Raw genomic sequence first — 21478 nt, 5'->3', positions numbered from 1 at the left:
AAATACTGCATTTTTACGGACACTCTGTTTATTTTTGGAAAGTGCATCTGTATGAGAATCCACAGGAGTGACTCGACACAATCCCTGTAAAAATCATTAAAGATAATATTGATTTATTAGCCGTCCGTTTATTACACCTGTTTAATCACTGTATTCAGAGCTCAACATTGCCTGAAAAGCTAAAGGTCGCTAAAATGGTGCCTATTCATAAAGAGGGAGAGCAGTCAGTACCAAGTAATTACGGGCCAATTTCGGTCCTCAGTATTATTAACACAATTTTTGAAAAATGTCTGTGTTCACATGTCAGGAAATTCGTAAGCAAATATAGCATAATGAGCGCCAGTCAGCACGGCTTCACACCGGAGAGGTCCTAGAGGAGAGGGTGGCGTGTTATTCAAAGTCTTCAGTGACGAACATGCACATGTACCGACTAGTATAAAACTCGTCAGCGTCAATAATTGCCGCTGCACTACGCTATCATTAAACAGACAAACTGTTGTTTCACATGTTCGCAGTGAACGACTGTGAAAGCTGTAATGATACACAGCAAATTGTTTTCGGAACTATCAAGCGTAATCGCGCTCTTTCAGAGCATTATGCTCACTTCTAGCGAGCGTGGAAACCGCAACGCGTCCAGCGTGGTTACAGGAAGTGAGAAGGACCCGTACCAGCAGCTATGATTAATAGCTCGTTCAGAAAAAAAAAACAGAAATCTTGCAACTGTGCGTTATCCGTCCAGCCAGGGCGAAGCGAGCAGCGCACGCTTCACCCTCGCCATGCCCCCGCCGAACTGCGCGCCTGGCGTAGCAAATAGAGAAAGCGGCCCCTAGCGCCAAACGCTGCAGGAAATATGCTAGTTCAGTGCAAGCATGAAAGCACGCGCACGCGCACTGCGATGTCTGTCTCGACGCCAGAAGCGCAACATCAGACGGCGCGGCGATGCAGTTTTATCTGATAATGACCGACTCTCGCGTGCCCCGACTTATTTTGCCGCCGGGTGTACACAATAATGACACGCTCTGTGATAAATTTGGGCAAGAGGAGGGCTGAATTTCAATGCCCGAGTGCGTTCTTTAAAATCAAAGTAACTGCCTAGACCATCTGTATGCGTGTTTCAATGTTATCTCCATGCGTTTTGTACGGCGTCTAAACTGGGTCGGGTATACTGCGCATGCACTAGGCGTCAGTCAGACATAAAGTAAGGCAAATAAAGTCAGGCAAATAAAGTAGGAGGAATAATATATTCAGGTGGTTGCATGACCTTCGGCCGGTGTGTGCGTATTCTCTGCACAAATCAATTATTGAAATAGGTATCAAATTCATCATCATAAGCCTGACTGCGCCCAGTGAAGGGTCAACACCACTGCAATATCTCTCCTGCTACCTCGTCCCTGTGCGAATCCTCTCACGTAACTGCGTGTCACCCCGTGCAATCCTTGCCTTCCCTTGGAGTGTCCGTTACACTTGAAGATAAGTCTAAAGAGCAGAGGCGGAAGAAGCGTTACAAAATATCTTCCTCTCATCAGCCGGGCTCATGTCAGCGCATGTCGAAATCTGGCTGAGAATAGGTTTTGGAGAACTTGGCTGACCCTTCACCCAAGTGGCAGTAATTAAATTCACGGCGGATCCTGTACCTCTAAAGGGGATATAAAGAATTAGTCTTGAGACTCTTCGGATGGCCGTGTACCGCAGGCTCTACCGCAGGAGGCATTGGCCGTGACCTTCGGGGATTCGCTGGGAGGAGTGATGCCCTCTCGTGCAACACGCTCTAAAGACAGAGATATGACTGAGTTGTACGCTGCCAATTTCACTGATTAGTGGCTTGATTCATTTTTGCTTGTTACCTCCAGTTAACCGGAGTGTTGTACAACGAGGAGAGCTAAAACACGCTGGTGCGAATAGAGCCGCGAGGGTTTGCGTTCTCGTGTAACCTCGCTGGGTGCGGCCATTCATGAAAGTCTGAGGTGTAACGAAGGGAGAGGTTGCGCTCTCCTGTAATGCAGTCAGTTGGAGGCTACGACTATGAGTTCTTAGAGCGAGGACGGTAGAAAGTCATTTCGCATGACTCTGCGGCTGTGCCATCGCACGGATTCCTAACGAGTATGCCTTCACAATGCAAGTCCCTACCATGTTAGCCGCCCACCTGGGCGCTACCCTCGTGTCGGCTGGCTTGTCGAGTAGCACGAGGTGTCAAACATCAGTCGGCAGTAGTGGCGCTGAAGGTTTTCGCCACTGTGAACAGAACTTTCCAGCCCTTTGCGCCACTCCCGAATGTTTCTTGGCGCCATCTTCCCACATCGGAACCATCCTCCAAACGTGGGAAGCCCCATCGTCATCAACAACTGCAGGAATTACATCGATAAAAGACCAGCGGCAGTCATCTGCGTTCTGTGGACTGTGCGGCTGTGCCATTGCACGGATCGCTAACCAGTTTGCCTTACAAGCCAGGTCAGTTACCCCAACTAATTGTCCATTTCTGACCTGACCTGACCTGACCTGACCTCACCTGACCTGACCTAACCTAACCTAACCTAACCTAACTTAACCTCACCTCACCCCACCTCACCTAACCTAACCTAACCTAACCTAACCAAACCTAACCTAACCTAACCTAACCTAACCTAACCTAGCCTAGCCTAGCCTAGCTTAACCTAACGTGACCTGACCTGACCTGACCTGACCCGACCCGACCCGACCTAACCTAACCTAACCCAACCCAACCTAACCTAACCCATCCCAACCCAACAGAACCTAACCTAACCTAACCTAACCTAACCTAACCTAACCTAACCCAACCCAACCCAACCTAACCTAACCCAACCCAACCTAACCTAACGCAACCTAACCTAACCTAGCCTAACCTAACCTAACGCAACCTAACCTAACCTAACCCAACCCAACCGAACCCAACCCAACCTAACCTAACCTAGCCTAACCTAACCTAACCTAACCTAACCCAACCTAACCCAACCCAACCCAACCCAACCTAACCTAACCTAACCTAACCTAACCTACCCTACCCTAACCTAACCTAACCTAACCCAACCTAACCTAACCTAACCCAACCCAACCCAACACAATCCAACCCAACCCAACCCAACCCAACCCAACCTAACCTAACCTAACCTAACCTAACCTAACCTAACCTAACCTAACCGAACCGAACCGAACCTAACCTAACCTAACCTAACCTAACCTACAGGTCACCGAAAGAGGCTGCCTGCCTACTCTCGAGGTGCTTGGAGGCAAAGCAACCTCTCCAGTGCATGTGAAGCTGTCTGCTTTAGTCCCATTTTTCGCTCCTGTTACCAAGTTTCCCGTTAAACCTTCTTTTCAGGTAACAGTTGTGAACAACAAAAACAGTATTTGCTTCTTGTGAGACTTGCGTTGCTCTTGCTAGCATGAGTCTGCCAGTGATTAATTAACTGCCACGCAGTGCTCACAATGCAGTGGGCAGGTTGTGGTGATGATGCCTCAAGGTAAGACTTGGTAGCTAGGTAGGTTGGATTTGCCTATTAAATATTTCTGGTGAGGTCTCCGAAAAACATCAGTCTATTCTAGGCTTGGCCTCACGAGTGTTTTACGGCAGGAAAAGCATTGCAAAATCTTTTCGTGTTCCCAGCTCAGGTTGTGCAGTGGCACTTTCTCATGCTTGTTCTGACAACTGCTTGTTCTGACAACATTAAGTTTTTTTCCCCAATGAATGCACCAAGTTTGAATTGATGATATCCACTTAACCTTCATATAACTTTTGATCTTGTATGGAAACTTGTATGGAATTTTGGATCTTGTATACACTATGCAGTCATCCGCAAAGAGTTAGATTGGTACCCCAGGGTCAGCTCATAAATGGATATCACTGTTTACAGTTCCTCAAAAGGCAGTCAGTTTCTATAATTACGTTGTTTTAAATCCCTATAGCATTGATAAGGAACAAATTCAAATGCCTTAGAAAGGTTTAGAAAGATAGCACCTAACTGACCCTTTACATAAACAGCATTTTCGATGCTGTAAGTTGTTCCTTCCAACTGTGTGGTTGTAGATAACTGGGATTGAAAGCCGTGTTTATCTGTAAAGGAGATTTCAGCTTAAATTCAGTTTAAATACTGCATTTTTATGGACACTGTCTGTTTATTTTTGGAAAGTGCATCTGTATGAGAATCCACAGGAGTGACTCGACACAATCCCTGTAAAAATCATTAAAGATAATATTGATTTATTAGCGGTGCATTTATTACACCTGTTTAATCACTGTATTCAGAGCTCAACATTGCCTGAAAAGCTAAAGGTCGCTAAAGTGGTGCCTATTCATAAAGAGGGAGAGCAGTCAGTACCAAGTAATTACGGGCCAATTTCGGTCCTCAGTATTATTAACACAATTTTTGAAAAATGTCTGTGTTCACATGTCAGGAAATTCGTAAGCAAATATAGCATAATGAGCGCCAGTCAGCACGGCTTCACACCGGAGAGGTCCTAGAGGAGAGGGTGGCGTGTTATTCAATGTCTTCAGTGACGAACATGCACATGTACCGACTAATATAAAACTCGTCAGCGTCAATACTTGCCGCTGCACTGCGCTATCATTAAACAGACAAACTGTTGTTTCACATGTTCGCAGTGAACGACTGTGAAAGCTGTAATGATACACAGCAAATTGTTTTCGGAACTATCAAGCGTAATCGCGCTCTTTCAGAGCATTATGCTCACTTCTAGCGAGCGTGGAAACCGCAACGCGTCCAGCGTGGTTACAGGAAGTGAGAAGGACCCGTACCAGCAGCGATGAGTAATAGCTCGTTCAGAAAAAAAAAAACAGAAATCTTGCAACTGTGCGTTATCCGTCCAGCCAGGCCGAAGCGAGCAGCGCACGCTTCACCCTCGCCATGCCTCCGCCGAACTGCGCGCCTGGCGTAGCAAATAGAGAAAGCGGCCCCTAGCGCCAAACGCTGCAGGAAATATGCTAGTTCAGTGCAAGCATGAAAGCACGCGCACGCGCACTGCGATGTCTGTCTCGACGCCAGAAGCGCAACATCAGACGGCGCGGCGATGCAGTTTTATCTGATAATGACCGACTCTCGCGTGCCCCGACTTATTTTGCCGCCGGGTGTACACAATAATGACACGCTCTGTGATAAATTTGGGCAAGAGGAGGGCTGAATTTCAATGCCCGAGTGCGTTCTTTAAAATCAAAGTAACTGCCTAGACCATCTGTATGCGTGTTTCAATGTTATCTCCATGCGTTTTGTACGGCGTCTAAACTGGGTCGGGTATACAGCGCATGCACTAGGCGTCAGTCAGACATAAAGTAAGGCAAATAAAGTTAGGCAAATAAAGTAGGAGGAATGATATATTCAGGTGGTTGCATGACCTTCGGCCGGTTTGTGCGTATTCTCTGCACAAATGAATTATTGAAATAGGTATCAAATTCATCATCATAAGCCTGACTGCGCCCAGCGAAGGGTCAACACCACTGCAATATCTCTCCTGCTACCTCGTCCCTGTGCGAATCCTCTCACGTAACTGCGTGTCACCCCGTGCAATCCTTGCCTTCCCTTGGAGTGTCCGTTACACTTGAAGATAAGTCTAAAGAGCAGAGGCGGAAGAAGCGTTACAAAATATCTTCCTCTCATTAGCCGGGCTCATGTCAGCGCATGTCGAAATCTGGCTGAGAATAGGTTTTGGAGAACTTGGCTTACCCTTCACCCAAGTGGCAGTAATTAAATTCACGGCGGATCCTGTACCTCTAAAGGGGATATAAAGAATTAGTCTTGACACTCTTCGGATGGCCGTGTACCGCAGGCTCTACCGCAGGAGGCATTGGCCGTGACCTTCGGGGATTCGCTGGGAGGAGTGATGCCCTCTCGTGCAACACGCTCTAAAGACAGAGATATGACTGAGTTGTACGCTGCCAATTTCACTGATTAGTGGCTTGATTCATTTTTGCTTGTTAACCTCCAGTTAACCGGAGTGTTGTACAACGAGGAGAGCTAAAACACGCTGGTGCGAATAGAGCCGCGAGGGTTTGCGTTCTCGTGTAACCTCGCTGGGTGCGGACATTCATGAAAGTCTGAGGTGTAACGAAGGGAGAGGTCGCGCTCTCCTGTAATGCAGTCAGTTCGAGGCTACGACTATGAGTTCTTAGAGCGAGGACGGTAGAAAGTCATTTCGCATTACTCTGCGGCTGTGCCATCGCACGGATTGCTAACGAGTATGCCTTCACAATGCAAGTCCCTACCATGTTAGCCGCCAACCTGGGCGCTACCCTCGTGTCGGCTGGCTTGTCGAGTAGCACGAGGTGTCAAACATCAGTCGGCAGTAGTGGCGCTGAAGGTTTTCGCCACTGAACAGAACTTTCCAGCCCTTTGCGCCACTCCCGAATGTTTCTTGGCGCCATCTTCCCACATCGGAACCATCCTCCAAACGTGGGAAGCCCCATCGTCATCAACAACTGCAGGAATTACATGGATAAAAGACCAGCGGCAGTCATCTGCGTTCTGTGGACTGTGCGGCTGTGCCATTGCACGGATCGCTAACCAGTTTGCCTTCACAAGCCAGGTCAGTTACCCCAACTAATTGTCCATGTCTTGGTGCCGCTGCCGAGCGCACAGCGCTGCTTTTGCCTACCCGACCCGACCCGACCCAACCTGACCTGACCTGACCTGACCTGACCTGACCTGACCTAACCTGACCTAACCTAACCTAACCTAACCTAACCTAACCTAACCTAACCTAACCGAACCTAACCTAACCTAACCTAACCTACAGGTCACCGAAAGAGGCTGCCTGCCTACTCTCGAGGTGCTTGGAGGCAAAGCAACCTCTCCAGTGCATGTGAAGCTGTCTGCTTTAGTCCCATTTTTCGCTCCTGTTACCAAGTTTCCCGTTAAACCTTCTTTTCAGGTAACAGTTGTGAACAACAAAAACAGTATTTCCTTCTTGTGAGACTTGCGTTGCTCTTGCTAGCATGAGTCTGCCAGTGATTAATTAACTGCCACGCAGTGCTCACAATGCAGTGGGCAGGTTGTGGTGATGATGCCTCAAGGTAAGACTTGGTAGCTAGGTAGGTTGGATTTGCCTATTAAATATTTCTGGTGAGGTCTCCGAAAAACATCAGTCTATTCTAGGCTTGGCCTCACGAGTGTTTTACAGCAGGAAAAGCATTGCAAAATCTTCTTGTTCCCAGCTCAGGTTGTGCAGTGGCACTTTCTCATGCTTGTTCTGACAACTGCTTGTTCTGACAACATTAAGTTTTTTTCCCCAATGAATGCACCAAGTTTGAATTGATGATATCCACTTAACCTTCATATAACTTTTGATCTTGTATGGAAACTTGTATGGAATTTTGGATCTTGTATACACTATGCAGTCATCCGCAAAGAGTTCGATTGGTACCCCAGGGTCAGCTCATAAATGGATATCATTGTTACAGTTCCTCAAAAGGCAGCCAGTTTCTATAATTACGTTGTTTTAAATCCCTATAGCATTGATAAGGAACAAATTCAAATGCCTTAGAAAGGTTTAGAAAGATAGCACCTAACTGACCCTTTACATAAACAGCATTTTCGATGTCGTAAGTTATTCCTTCCAACTGGGATTGAAAGCCGTGTTTAACTGTAAAGGAGATTTCAGCTTAAATTCAGTTTAAATACTGCATTTTTACGGACACTCTGTTTATTTTTGGAAAGTGCATCTGTATGAGAATCCACAGGAGTGACTCGACACAATCCCTGTAAAAATCATTAAAGATAATATTGATTTATTAGCCGTCCGTTTATTACACCTGTTTAATCACTGTATTCAGAGCTCAACATTGCCTGAAAAGCTAAAGGTCGCTAAAATGGTGCCTATTCATAAAGAGGGAGAGCAGTCAGTACCAAGTAATTACGGGCCAATTTCGGTCCTCAGTATTATTAACACAATTTTTGAAAAATGTCTGTGTTCACATGTCAGGAAATTCGTAAGCAAATATAGCATAATGAGCGCCAGTCAGCACGGCTTCACACCGGAGATGTCCTAGAGGAGAGGGTGGCGTGTTATTCAAAGTCTTCAGTGACGAACATGCACATGTACCGACTAGTATAAAACTCGTCAGCGTCAATAATTGCCGCTGCACTACGCTATCATTAAACAGACAAACTGTTGTTTCACATGTTCGCAGTGAACGACTGTGAAAGCTGTAATGATACACAGCAAATTGTTTTCGGAACTATCAAGCGTAATCGCGCTCTTTCAGAGCATTATGCTCACTTCTAGCGAGCGTGGAAACCGCAACGCGTCCAGCGTGGTTACAGGAAGTGAGAAGGACCCGTACCAGCAGCTATGATTAATAGCTCGTTCAGAAAAAAAAAACAGAAATCTTGCAACTGTGCGTTATCCGTCCAGCCAGGGCGAAGCGAGCAGCGCACGCTTCACCCTCGCCATGCCCCCGCCGAACTGCGCGCCTGGCGTAGCAAATAGAGAAAGCGGCCCCTAGCGCCAAACGCTGCAGGAAATATGCTAGTTCAGTGCAAGCATGAAAGCACGCGCACGCGCACTGCGATGTCTGTCTCGACGCCAGAAGCGCAACATCAGACGGCGCGGCGATGCAGTTTTATCTGATAATGACCGACTCTCGCGTGCCCCGACTTATTTTGCCGCCGGGTGTACACAATAATGACACGCTCTGTGATAAATTTGGGCAAGAGGAGGGCTGAATTTCAATGCCCGAGTGCGTTCTTTAAAATCAAAGTAACTGCCTAGACCATCTGTATGCGTGTTTCAATGTTATCTCCATGCGTTTTGTACGGCGTCTAAACAGGGTCGGGTATACTGCGCATGCACTAGGCGTCAGGCAGACATAAAGTAAGGCAAATAAAGTCAGGCAAATAAAGTAGGAGTAATAATATATTCAGGTGGTTGCATGACCTTCGGCCGGTTTGTGCGTATTCTCTGCACAAATCAATTATTGAAATAGGTATCAAATTCATCATCATAAGCCTGACTGCGCCCAGTGAAGGGTCAACACCACTGCAATATCTCTCCTGCTACCTCGTCCCTGTGCGAATCATCTCACGTAACTGCGTGTCACCCCGTGCAATCCTTGCCTTCCCTTGGAGTGTCCGTTACACTTGAAGATAAGTCTAAAGAGCAGAGGCGGAAGAAGCGTTACAAAATATCTTCCTCTCATTAGCCGGGCTCATGTCAGCGCATGTCGAAATCTGGCTGAGAATAGGTTTTGGAGAACTTGGCTGACCCTTCACCCAAGTGGCAGTAATTAAATTCACGGCGGATCCTGTACCTCTAAAGGGGATATAAAGAATTAGTCTTGACACTCTTCGGATGGCCGTGTACCGCAGGCTCTACCGCAGGAGGCATTGGCCGTGACCTTCGGGGATTCGCTGGGAGGAGTGATGCCCTCTCGTGCAACACGCTCTAAAGACAGAGATATGACTGAGTTGTACGCTGCCAATTTCACTGATTAGTGGCTTGATTCATTTTTGCTTGTTACCTCCAGTTAACCGGAGTGTTGTACAACGAGGAGAGCTAAAACACGCTGGTGCGAATAGAGCCGCGAGGGTTTGCGTTCTCGTGTAACCTCGCTGGGTGCGGCCATTCATGAAAGTCTGAGGTGTAACGAAGGGAGAGGTTGCGCTTTCCTGTAATGCAGTCAGTTGGAGGCTACGCCTATGAGTTCTTAGAGCGAGGACGGTAGAAAGTCATTTCGCATGACTCTGCGGCTGTGCCATCGCACGGATTCCTAACGAGTATGCCTTCACAATGCAAGTCCCTACCATGTTAGCCGCCCACCTGGGCGCTACCCTCGTGTCGGCTGGCTTGTCGAGTAGCACGAGGTGTCAAACATCAGTCGGCAGTAGTGGCGCTGAAGGTTTTCGCCACTGTGAACAGAACTTTCCAGCCCTTTGCGCCACTCCCGAATGTTTCTTGGCGCCATCTTCCCACATCGGAACCATCCTCCAAACGTGGGAAGCCCCATCGTCATCAACAACTGCAGGAATTACATCGATAAAAGACCAGCGGCAGTCATCTGCGTTCTGTGGACTGTGCGGCTGTGCCATTGCACGGATCGCTAACCAGTTTGCCTTACAAGCCAGGTCAGTTACCCCAACTAATTGTCCATTTCTGACCTGACCTGACCTGACCTGACCTCACCTGACCTGACCTAACCTAACCTAACCTAACCTAACTTAACCTCACCTCACCCCACCTCACCTAACCTAACCTAACCTAACCTAACCAAACCTAACCTAACCTAACCTAACCTAACCTAACCTAGCCTAGCCTAGCCTAGCTTAACCTAACGTGACCTGACCTGACCTGACCTGACCCGACCCGACCCGACCTAACCTAACCTAACCCAACCCAACCTAACCTAACCCATCCCAACCCAACAGAACCTAACCTAACCTAACCTAACCTAACCCAACCCAACCCAACCTAACCTAACCCAACCCAACCTAACCTAACGCAACCTAACCTAACCTAGCCTAACCTAACCTAACGCAACCTAACCTAACCTAACCCAACCCAACCGAACCCAACCCAACCTAACCTAACCTAGCCTAACCTAACCTAACCTAACCTAACCCAACCTAACCCAACCCAACCCAACCCAACCTAACCTAACCTAACCTAACCTAACCTACCCTACCCTAACCTAACCTAACCTAACCCAACCTAACCTAACCTAACCCAACCCAACCCAACCAACCCAACACAACCCAACCCAACCCAACCCAACCCAACCTAACCTAACCTAACCTAACCTAACCGAACCGAACCGAACCTAACCTAACCTAACCTAACCTAACCTAACCTACAGGTCACCGAAAGAGGCTGCCTGCCTACTCTCGATGTGCTTGGAGGCAAAGCAACCTCTCCAGTGCATGTGAAGCTGTCTGCTTTAGTCCCATTTTTCGCTCCTGTTACCAAGTTTCCCGTTAAACCTTCTTTTCAGGTAACAGTTGTGAACAACAAAAACAGTATTTGCTTCTTGTGAGACTTGCGTTGCTCTTGCTAGCATGAGTCTGCCAGTGATTAATTAACTGCCACGCAGTGCTCACAATGCAGTGGGCAGGTTGTGGTGATGATGCCTCAAGGTAAGACTTGGTAGCTAGGTAGGTTGGATTTGCCTATTAAATATTTCTGGTGAGGTCTCCGAAAAACATCAGTCTATTCTAGGCTTGGCCTCACGAGTGTTTTACGGCAGGAAAAGCATTGCAAAATCTTTTCGTGTTCCCAGCTCAGGTTGTGCAGTGGCACTTTCTCATGCTTGTTCTGACAACTGCTTGTTCTGACAACATTAAGTTTTTTTCCCCAATGAATGCACCAAGTTTGAATTGATGATATCCACTTAACCTTCATATAACTTTTGATCTTGTATGGAAACTTGTATGGAATTTTGGATCTTGTATACACTATGCAGTCATCCGCAAAGAGTTAGATTGGTACCCCAGGGTCAGCTCATAAATGGATATCACTGTTTACAGTTCCTCAAAAGGCAGTCAGTTTCTATAATTACGTTGTTTTAAATCCCTATAGCATTGATAAGGAACAAATTCAAATGCCTTAGAAAGGTTTAGAAAGATAGCACCTAACTGACCCTTTACATAAACAGCATTTTCGATGCTGTAAGTTGTTCCTTCCAACTGTGTGGTTGTAGATAACCGGGATTGAAAGCCGTGTTTATCTGTAAAGGAGATTTCAGCTTAAATTCAGTTTAAATACTGCATTTTTATGGACACTCTCTGTTTATTTTTGGAAAGTGCATCTGTATGAGAATCCACAGGAGTGACTCGACACAATCCCTGTAAAAATCATTAAAGATAATATTGATTTATTAGCGGTGCATTTATTACACCTGTTTAATCACTGTATTCAGAGCTCAACATTGCCTGAAAAGCTAAAGGTCGCTAAAGTGGTGCCTATTCATAAAGAGGGAGAGCAGTCAGTACCAAGTAATTACGGGCCAATTTCGGTCCTCAGTATTATTAACACAATTTTTGAAAAATGTCTGTGTTCACATGTCAGGAAATTCGTAAGCAAATATAGCATAATGAGCGCCAGTCAGCACGGCTTCACACCGGAGAGGTCCTAGAGGAGAGGGTGGCGTGTTATTCAATGTCTTCAGTGACGAACATGCACATGTACCGACTAATATAAAACTCGTCAGCGTCAATACTTGCCGCTGCACTGCGCTATCATTAAACAGACAAACTGTTGTTTCACATGTTCGCAGTGAACGACTGTGAAAGCTGTAATGATACACAGCAAATTGTTTTCGGAACTATCAAGCGTAATCGCGCTCTTTCAGAGCATTATGCTCACTTCTAGCGAGCGTGGAAACCGCAACGCGTCCAGCGTGGTTACAGGAAGTGAGAAGGACCCGTACCAGCAGCGATGAGTAATAGCTCGTTCAGAAAAAAAAAAAACAGAAATCTTGCAACTGTGCGTTATCCGTCCAGCCAGGCCGAAGCGAGCAGCGCACGCTTCACCCTCGCCATGCCCCCGCCGAACTGCGCGCCTGGCGTAGCAAATAGAGAAAGCGGCCCCTAGCGCCAAACGCTGCAGGAAATATGCTAGTTCAGTGCAAGCATGAAAGCACGCGCACGCGCACTGCGATGTCTGTCTCGACGCCAGAAGCGCAACATCAGACGGCGCGGCGATGCAGTTTTATCTGATAATGACCGACTCTCGCGTGCCCCGACTTATTTTGCCGCCGGGTGTACACAATAATGACACGCTCTGTGATAAATTTGGGCAAGAGGAGGGCTGAATTTCAATGCCCGAGTGCGTTCTTTAAAATCAAAGTAACTGCCTAGACCATCTGTATGCGTGTTTCAATGTTATCTCCATGCGTTTTGTACGGCGTCTAAACTGGGTCGGGTATACAGCGCATGCACTAGGCGTCAGTCAGACATAAAGTAAGGCAAATAAAGTCAGGCAAATAAAGTAGGAGGAATGATATATTCAGGTGGTTGCATGACCTTCGGCCGGTTTGTGCGTATTCTCTGCACAAATCAATTATTGAAATAGGTATCAAATTCATCATCATAAGCCTGACTGCGCCCAGCGAAGGGTCAACACCACTGCAATATCTCTCCTGCTACCTCGTCCCTGTGCGAATCCTCTCACGTAACTGCGTGTCACCCCGTGCAATCCTTGCCTTCCCTTGGAGTGTCCGTTACACTTGAAGATAAGTCTAAAGAGCAGAGGCGGAAGAAGCGTTACAAAATATCTTCCTCTCATTAGCCGGGCTCATGTCAGCGCATGTCGAAATCTGGCTGAGAATAGGTTTTGGAGAACTTGGCTTACCCTTCACCCAAGTGGCAGTAATTAAATTCACGGCGGATCCTGTACCTCTAAAGGGGATATAAAGAATTAGTCTTGACACTCTTCGGATGGCCGTGTACCGCAGGCTCTACCGCAGGAGGCAGTGGCCGTGACCTTCGGGGATTCGCTGGGAGGAGTGATGCCCTCTCGTGCAACACGCTCTAAAGACAGAGATATGACTGAGTTGTACGCTGCCAATTTCACTGATTAGTGGCTTGATTCATTTTTGCTTGTTACCTCCAGTTAACCGGAGTGTTGTACAACGAGGAGAGCTAAAACACGCTGGTGCGAATAGAGCCGCGAGGGTTTGCGTTCTCGTGTAACCTCGCTGGGTGCGGACATTCATGAAAGTCTGAGGTGTAACGAAGGGAGAGGTCGCGCTCTCCTGTAATGCAGTCAGTTCGAGGCTACGACTATGAGTTCTTAGAGCGAGGACGGTAGAAAGTCATTTCGCATGACTCTGCGGCTGTGCCATCGCACGGATTGCTAACGAGTATGCCTTCACAATGCAAGTCCCTACCATGTTAGCCGCCCACCTGGGCGCTACCCTCGTGTCGGCTGGCTTGTCGAGTAGCACGAGGTGTCAAACATCAGTCGGCAGTAGTGGCGCTGAAGGTTTTCGCCACTGAACAGAACTTTCCAGCCCTTTGCGCCACTCCCGAATGTTTCTTGGCGCCATCTTCCCACATCGGAACCATCCTCCAAACGTGGGAAGCCCCATCGTCATCAACAACTGCAGGAATTACATGGATAAAAGACCAGCGGCAGTCATCTGCGTTCTGTGGACTGTGCGGCTGTGCCATTGCACGGATCGCTAACCAGTTTGCCTTCACAAGCCAGGTCAGTTACCCCAACTAATTGTCCATGTCTTGGTGCCGCTGCCGAGCGCACAGCGCTGCTTTTGCCGACCCGACCCGACCCGACCCAACCTGACCTGACCTGACCTGACCTGACCTAACCTGACCTGACCTAACCTAACCTAGCCTAACCTAACCTAACCTAACCTAACCTAACCTAACCTAACCTAACCTTACCTAACCTAACCTAACCTAACCTTGTATCGTACATGATACGCATGCGCTGTGCGTGCCAGCCCATCCCGAACCGACCGCTGCCGTTGTCGCCTACACACGTGCCTACATCGACCTGCCCCTATAAAACCGAGCAGCTGCTATCAATAAACGTTCATTCTGTTCTTGCTTGACCTGGTCGTTACATGGTGTCAGAAGTGGGCCGACTGTCTGCCTCTCAAGCAGTGGCTTGAACAAGAAACGCAAAGGCGTCGCCTACAAGCCAGGAAAAATGAAGCTACTCAAGCCGCCCGACCAGCTACTTCAGACCGGGAACATCGCAAAGAAGTGGGCGTTGTTTAAGCAGAAGTTCGAGCTCTTTTTGGAGGCAACAGCATCGACCAAGGAGCCAAGGACGGAAGCTACTAAGACTGCGCTGCTGCTAAGTGTTGCCGGCGATGACACTCTTGAGGTATTTAATAACTTCACTTTTTCGGCGGAAGAAAGCAAGAATGACTATGCAACGGTTGTGAGCAAGTTTGAAGCGTACTGTAAGGAGCAGCAGAATGAGGTCTACGAGAGGTACGTGTTTCGCTCAAGGATTCAAGCGGAAGGCGAACCTTTTGAACAATTTCTACGCGACCTGCGAAAGCTAGCCCAGAGTTGCAACTTCTCAACACTGAGCGACGGAATGATCCGTGACCAGATTGTGTTCGGCACAAATAATCCGAAGCTACGGGAGAAACTGCTCAAAGTTAAAGACCTAACGTTGCTTAAAGCTGAACAGAGCTGCAAAGCTGCCGAAGTGTCTGCTCACCAAAATGAGACCTGGGGCCAAATGGAAAGGCAAGTGGCGTCGGTAAAACGGCGTGAACGGTTCAGATGCAGCCGATGCAACCGATTGCACGAGCGGAACAAGTGTCCGGCGTTCGGGAAGACATGTTTTGCGTGCAAAGGGGCCAATCATTTCGCGGCCTGCTGCCAGAAAGAGCCTGCAGTCAGTGCAGTCGTTCACGACGAGGACAACTTCGTCATCCTCTATGTAAGGGTATGCACAGTTGATAGGACCGCTGACTGGACAGTTGAAGCCAATGTGTCGAACCAGAATGTTGTTTTTAAAGTAGACACTGGGTCCCAGGCACACTTGCTGCCTTATTCAGTCTTTCGCAAGTTCAAAGCTACGCCATGCCTGACTCCAAGCAGCTCCGTTCTTCGGTCTTACAGTGGTGACATAATTAAGCACTTCGGCGTGGCGACCCTACCAGTGGTCATTAACGACAAGTCCGGCACCTTCACCTTCTTCATAGTGAAGAAAAGCAAACAGGCGATACTTGGACTACATGCAACGGAGGCGCTGGGACTCGTAGTTCGTTCAGTCAACGCAGTGGATACAGCAGAGTCTGACAAAATACTGCAAGAATTCTCGCCGCTTTTTCAAGGTACCGGCTGTGTAGCCCGCCCATACCGGATGGTCCTGCGCGAAGACGCCATACCTGTGATACAGCCGGCGCGACGCGTCCCCTTGGCACTGCGAGAACCACTGCGAGAGGAGCTGCAGCGCATGGAAGAGGCCCATATCATTGAAAGGGTCAATGAACCAACAGAATGGGTGAGTCCGCTGGTCATTGTCAGGAAAAAGGATGGCAAACTTCGGGTCTGCATGGATCCTAGAAACATTAACGAATGCCTGAAACGGGAGCACTATCAGATGCCTAAGCGTGACGATATTGAGGCAGAGCTGGCAGGCGCTAAATACTTCTCGCGCCTAGATGCAAACTCCGGGTTCCATCAGATTCCATTGGATCAGGCCACATCCACCATTTGCACGTTCGCGACACCTTTTGGGCGTTATCGTTTTTTGAGACTGCCGTTTGGGATTGCGTCAGCGCCTGAAGTGTTTCAAAAAACGTTGAGCTCAATTTTTGATCTAGCACCAGGCGTGCGCGTGTATGTCGATGACGTCCTGATATGGGGTGCTACCCGGGAAGAACACGACAAGCGCCTTCGTAGAGCGCTGGAACTAGCAAAGCAAGCAGGCTTGACGTTCAATCCAGCCAAATGCAAGTTCGCGTGCACCGAGGTTGAGTTCTTGGGCGACCTCATCAGCCAAGACGGGATAAAGCCGAATCTTTCATTCAGTGCATCGATTGCTGAAATGCCGCAACCGGCTGATAAGACGGCGGTTCAGCGAATGCTTGGTGTGGCCAATTACTTTGGGAAGTATATCCCGCATCTTGCTGAAAAGACCAAGTTGTTACGAGGTCTTATCAAAAAAGAAACAGTCTTCGAGTGGACAGACAAGCATGCCGCTGAGTGGGCAGCTATTTGTGCACTTCTAAGCAGCGCACCGGTGCTGGCAATTTTTGATCCAGCAAGAGCGACAAAAATTAGCTCTGATGCATCAAAAAATGGGCTAGGAGCTGCACTGTTGCAGCGACACGGAGATAGCTGGCGACCTGTCGCCTACGCATCACGCGTCATGAGTGAGACTGAGCAAAGGTACTCACAAACAGAGAAAGAAACAGTGGGAATAACTTTTGGATGTGAAAAATTTCACTATTTCGTTTACGGCCGAAGAATTGTTATCGAGACGGACCACCGCCCCCTCCTAGCAATTGCGTCGAAAGGAATCGGCGATATGCCACCACGGCTTCAGCGGTTTTTCTTGCGCTTGTGCAAGTACGATTATTCCCTTCAATTCGTACCAGGGAAAGAGCTGCTGCTGGCCGATATGCTGTCAAGGGCGTCACCCAAGAAACCACTGGACATCACAGGCTCTGAAGACGAAGTAGAAGTTCATGCGGTTGGAGCGGTCACGGACATGGTGAGCAGAAAAACACTTAATCGACTTGTGGAGGCCACGGCAAACGATCCGGATCTGCAGTCGGTTATACGGTACATAACAGCCGGCGGTAACCTGAGTGGCAGCATGAAACCATTTGCGGCGGAATTGTCCCTGATTGAAGGCATTGTGTTTAAAGGCACTAAAGTAGTCATCCCAAAGTGTATGAGGGCGGAAATGCTTCAACGAATACATGAGGGACATTTGGGCCTGAATAAGAGTAAAGCAAGAGCTCGACAGCTAGTGTTCTGGTCCGGACTCAACTCCGATATCGAAACGATGTTGAAAGGTTGCACAGTCTGCCGGAAATATGCCTACCAACTTCAACGCGAGCCATTTCTGATGCGCCCAACACCACATTACGCGTGGTACAGAGTCCGCGTCGACATCTTCCAGCACGGCGGTAGTTCCTACTTGTGCGTGTATGATGCCCTATCGAACTTCCCAGAGGTTGAACGACTAAGCGGCACAACAGCCCGTACTATCATTGACAAATTGAGTGGGATCTTCGCCCGTTACGGGATCCCTGTGGAAGTTTGCAGCGACAACGGTCCCCAGTTCTCCTCTCACGAATTTGCTGTTTTTGCATCCAGGTACGAGTTCAAGCACATTACGTCGAGCCCTGCATTTCCACAGTCTAATGGACTTGCCGAGAAGGGTGTTCAAATCGTAAAGAAAATCCTGAAAAAAACGCAAGAGACACGGGAAGACTTCTGGCTTGGACTGCTTTCCTACCGTTCGACTCCGTTGGAGGACGGTCGTTCGCCGGGTGAGCTCCTGCAAGGCAGAAGACTGCGTACGCGACTTCCCGACTTCAGCCAACAGCCAGAAACAAGTCTTCAAACGCAAGCCGCTCGACACCGGCGCAAAATCCCTACCGGCCCTCCGGAAAGGAGAAGTTGTTAGGATCCGTCACAAACAGTGGACTCGAAAAGCGCAAGTACTGGGGCCGGTAGCGCCGCGGTCATACCGGGTGCTTACCGAAGATAACAAGCTGCTTCCCAGCAACCGCAAGCATCTAAGTGCGACGTTGGAACCCTTCGAGAGCAACGCACTCGGAAGTGACGAGTCCGAGAGTGAGTGCGAGCTCGTCGACGAGCAGGGGCCCAGTCCAAGAAGAGTAGCTGCTGCGCCATCTACGGACGGACACTCTACACCAGCGGTGAGGCGGTCCACCAGAAACAGGAGGCCGCCAAACAGGCTTTACTACGATCACAACTTCAACCACGTGAATTCGTGACGCATTCCCAAGATTCAATAAACAAGGGAAGGTGTATCGTACATGATACGCATGCGCGGTGCTGCCAGCCCATCCCGAACCGACCGCTGCCGTTGTCGCCTACACACGTGCCTACATCGACCTGCCCCTATAAAACCGAGCAGCTGCTATCAATAAACGTTAATTCTGTTCTTGCTTGACTTGGTCGTTACAAACCTAACCTAACCTAACCTAACCTAACCTAACCTAACCTAACCTAACCTAACCTAACCTAGCCTAACCTAACCTAACCTAACCTAACCTAACCTAACCTAACCTAACCTAATCTACAGGTCAACGAAAGAGGCTGCCTGCCTACTCTCGAGGTGCTTGGAGGCAAAGCAACCTCTCCAGTGCATGTGAAGCTGTCTGCTTTAGTCCCATTTTTCGCTCCTGTTACCAACTTTCCCGTTAAACCTTCTTTTCAGGTAACAGTTGTGAACAACAAAAACAGTATTTGCTTCTTGTGAGACATGCGTTGCTCTTGCTAGCATGAGTCTGCCAGTGATTAATTCGACGCCACTTACCGTTAAACCCAGCTTTTCCTGAAAAACGCCGTTTGTTACTTTCTCTTCCAGTTCATGGTTAGACTCAATGCTGTCCTCCTCTATACCGTAAATGATAAGGTTATTTCTTCTACCTCTGTTTTCTAAGTCATCCATCTGGTTTCTAACTGAAGTAAGGTGGCCCTGAAGTTCTGATATGGTAGATTCCATATCTTTCACCTTCGTGGCTAAGACATTTAGGCCGGATAACTGTCTCTCAATACCGTCGATCCGCTCAGTTAAAGAGGAAAGCTTGTCTTCTATCTTGTTCTGTGATGCCTGTAGGCCCTCCATTGTTGAAGTAATCTTACCCTGGCCTGCCAGTAACTCCGATAGCATCTCTTTTTCAGTTGGACCAGGATTTGCTTCAATATCGCCACAAGACAACAGATCTTTCGATAATGTAATAACACAAGACAGAAAGCACTCAACGCTCAGTGGGCAGTGCAGCAGCACTAAAAAACGATCGTCACTTCGATAACAATGTTCATATTTGAGATTACCAACCTGAAGTGCAAAGCAAAAGGGATTGCTTAGCATGTTGCCGTGTCTGCTGCTGACATGCCCACTGGCGAAGAAAAGCTCCGGTGGTAGATTTATAGTCGATGGATGAGCCACATGACATGACGTCCCCGATGTCGTCAAAGGTGTGGAAGCTGATAGCCAAGGTTGGTCTGGTTCAGTGATGACTCCGTCGGAAAGCAGTACTGCTGATACGGCATCGAATCCTTGAACATGGTCCGCACGTGTCGCTTGATACCACTCACGCGGCGCTAGCAGGGCTCCGAGAAAGACCTGAAGTGCAAAGCAAAAGGGATTGCTTAGCAATCCCTTTTGGATTGCATAAAGGGATTGTTTAGCAATCACTTTATGCTGACGACTGTGTATTGTACTCGGAAATTGAGAACGCCGCTGACCAGGAACTGCTGAACAATGCCTTAGGACAAGTTGTTGCCTGGTGCAAAGCTTGGCAAATGTCAATTAATTTTCAAAAAACTGTTTTTATGACCATTACACGCAAGAAGCACAAACTTAAATATCCATATGCTACTAACGACATATTTCTCTCCGAAGTAACACACTACAAGTATCTAGGACTCTGGATCACTAATGATCTCACTTGGACTAAGCACCTTGAATATGTAGTAGCTAATGCTAACCGCAAATTATTCTTCTTGAGGAGGGCTTTGAGACTTTCCACCCCTTCTGTCCGTCTGCTCGAATACAAAAGTGTAATCCTGCCGATACTAGATTATGCATGTGTAATTTGGGACCCTTTCACCAAGACTAACATCACCAAGATGGAAATGGTGCAAAGAAAAGCAGTTCGCTTCATATATAATAGCTTTGGACGTACATCAGTAACCGAACTACTAATGAAAGCAAACCTGCCACCATTAACGCAAAGAAACCGTGTATCACGACTAAAATTCCTCTTTCAACTTATTAACGGTCATTATAAAACCGACCTCACGGGAATAATTAGTTTTTCATCTGGGTATTCTACAAGGCAGAGACACAGTCGCACAATAACCGCCTTTAGCACCCATAATAACTGTTTTAAGTATTCTTTCTTTCCCCGAACAGTAACTGAATGGAATCTACTAACCAATGATCAAATTTCAAAATCATCACTGTCGGCATTTGTTTTAGGTATTGTTTAGAAACGTGTTGTCTTTAAATGTTTATACGCTCCATGGATCTAATTTGTATTATATGCTTTGTCTGTGTTATTGTTTTCATTATGTATTTATTGTATCCCACCCTGCTAAAATCCCCAGAGGGGATTGCAGTATTGATAAATAAATAATAAATAAATAAAATAACTGCCATGCAGTCTGCTCACAATGCAGTGGGCAGGTTGTGGTGATGATGCCTCAAGGTAAGACTTGGTAGCTAGGTAGGTTGGATATGTTTGAATAGTTTCTGAATTTTGTTCTTATTTGCCTATTAAATATTTCTGGTGAGGTCTCCGAAAAACATCGGTCTATTCTAGGCTTGGCCTCACGAGTGTTTTACAGCAGGAAAAGCATTGCAAAATCTTCTTGTTCCCAGCTCAGGTTGTGCAGTGGCACTTTCTCATGCTTGTTCTGACAACTGCTTGTTCTGACAACATTAAGTTTTTTTCCCCAATGAATGCACCAAGTTTGAATTGATGATATCCACTTAACCTTCATATAACTTTTGATCTTGTATGGAAACTTGTATGGAATTTTGGATCTTGTATACACTATGCAGTCATCCGCAAAGAGTTAGATCGGTACCCCAGGGTCAGCTCATAAATGGATATCATTCATGCATATTAAGAACACATTGTTTACAGTTCCTCAAAATGCAGTCAGTTTCTATAATTACGTTGTTTTAAATCCCTATAGCATTGATAAGGAACAAATTCAAATGCCTTAGAAAGGTTTAGAAAGATAGCACCTAACTGACCCTTTACATAAACAGCATTTTCGATGTCGTAAGTTATTCCTTCCAACTGTGTGGTTGTAGA

The 21478-nt window shown here is 47.4% G+C and overlaps 1 protein-coding gene across 1 annotated transcript; it reads right to left on the bottom strand.

Moving 5' to 3' along the window:
- Positions 1–18196: 18196 nt before the first annotated feature.
- LOC149345032 (uncharacterized) lies at positions 18197–19521 on the bottom strand. The gene is made up of 2 exons (XM_089547353.1): positions 18929–19521; positions 18197–18314 (listed from the first exon to the last, which is right to left on the bottom strand). Exons 1-2 carry the CDS (start codon positions 19519–19521, stop codon positions 18197–18199), a joined length of 711 nt encoding a protein of 236 aa, XP_089403479.1.
- Positions 19522–21478: the final 1957 nt, after the last annotated feature.

This window comes from Amblyomma mixtum, chromosome 5, assembly GCF_055824585.1.
Source record: "Amblyomma mixtum isolate Tamu chromosome 5, ASM5582458v1, whole genome shotgun sequence".
Lineage (NCBI taxonomy): Eukaryota > Metazoa > Arthropoda > Arachnida > Ixodida > Ixodidae > Amblyomma > Amblyomma mixtum.
This window is presented reverse-complemented; position numbering and strand designations above follow the sequence as displayed.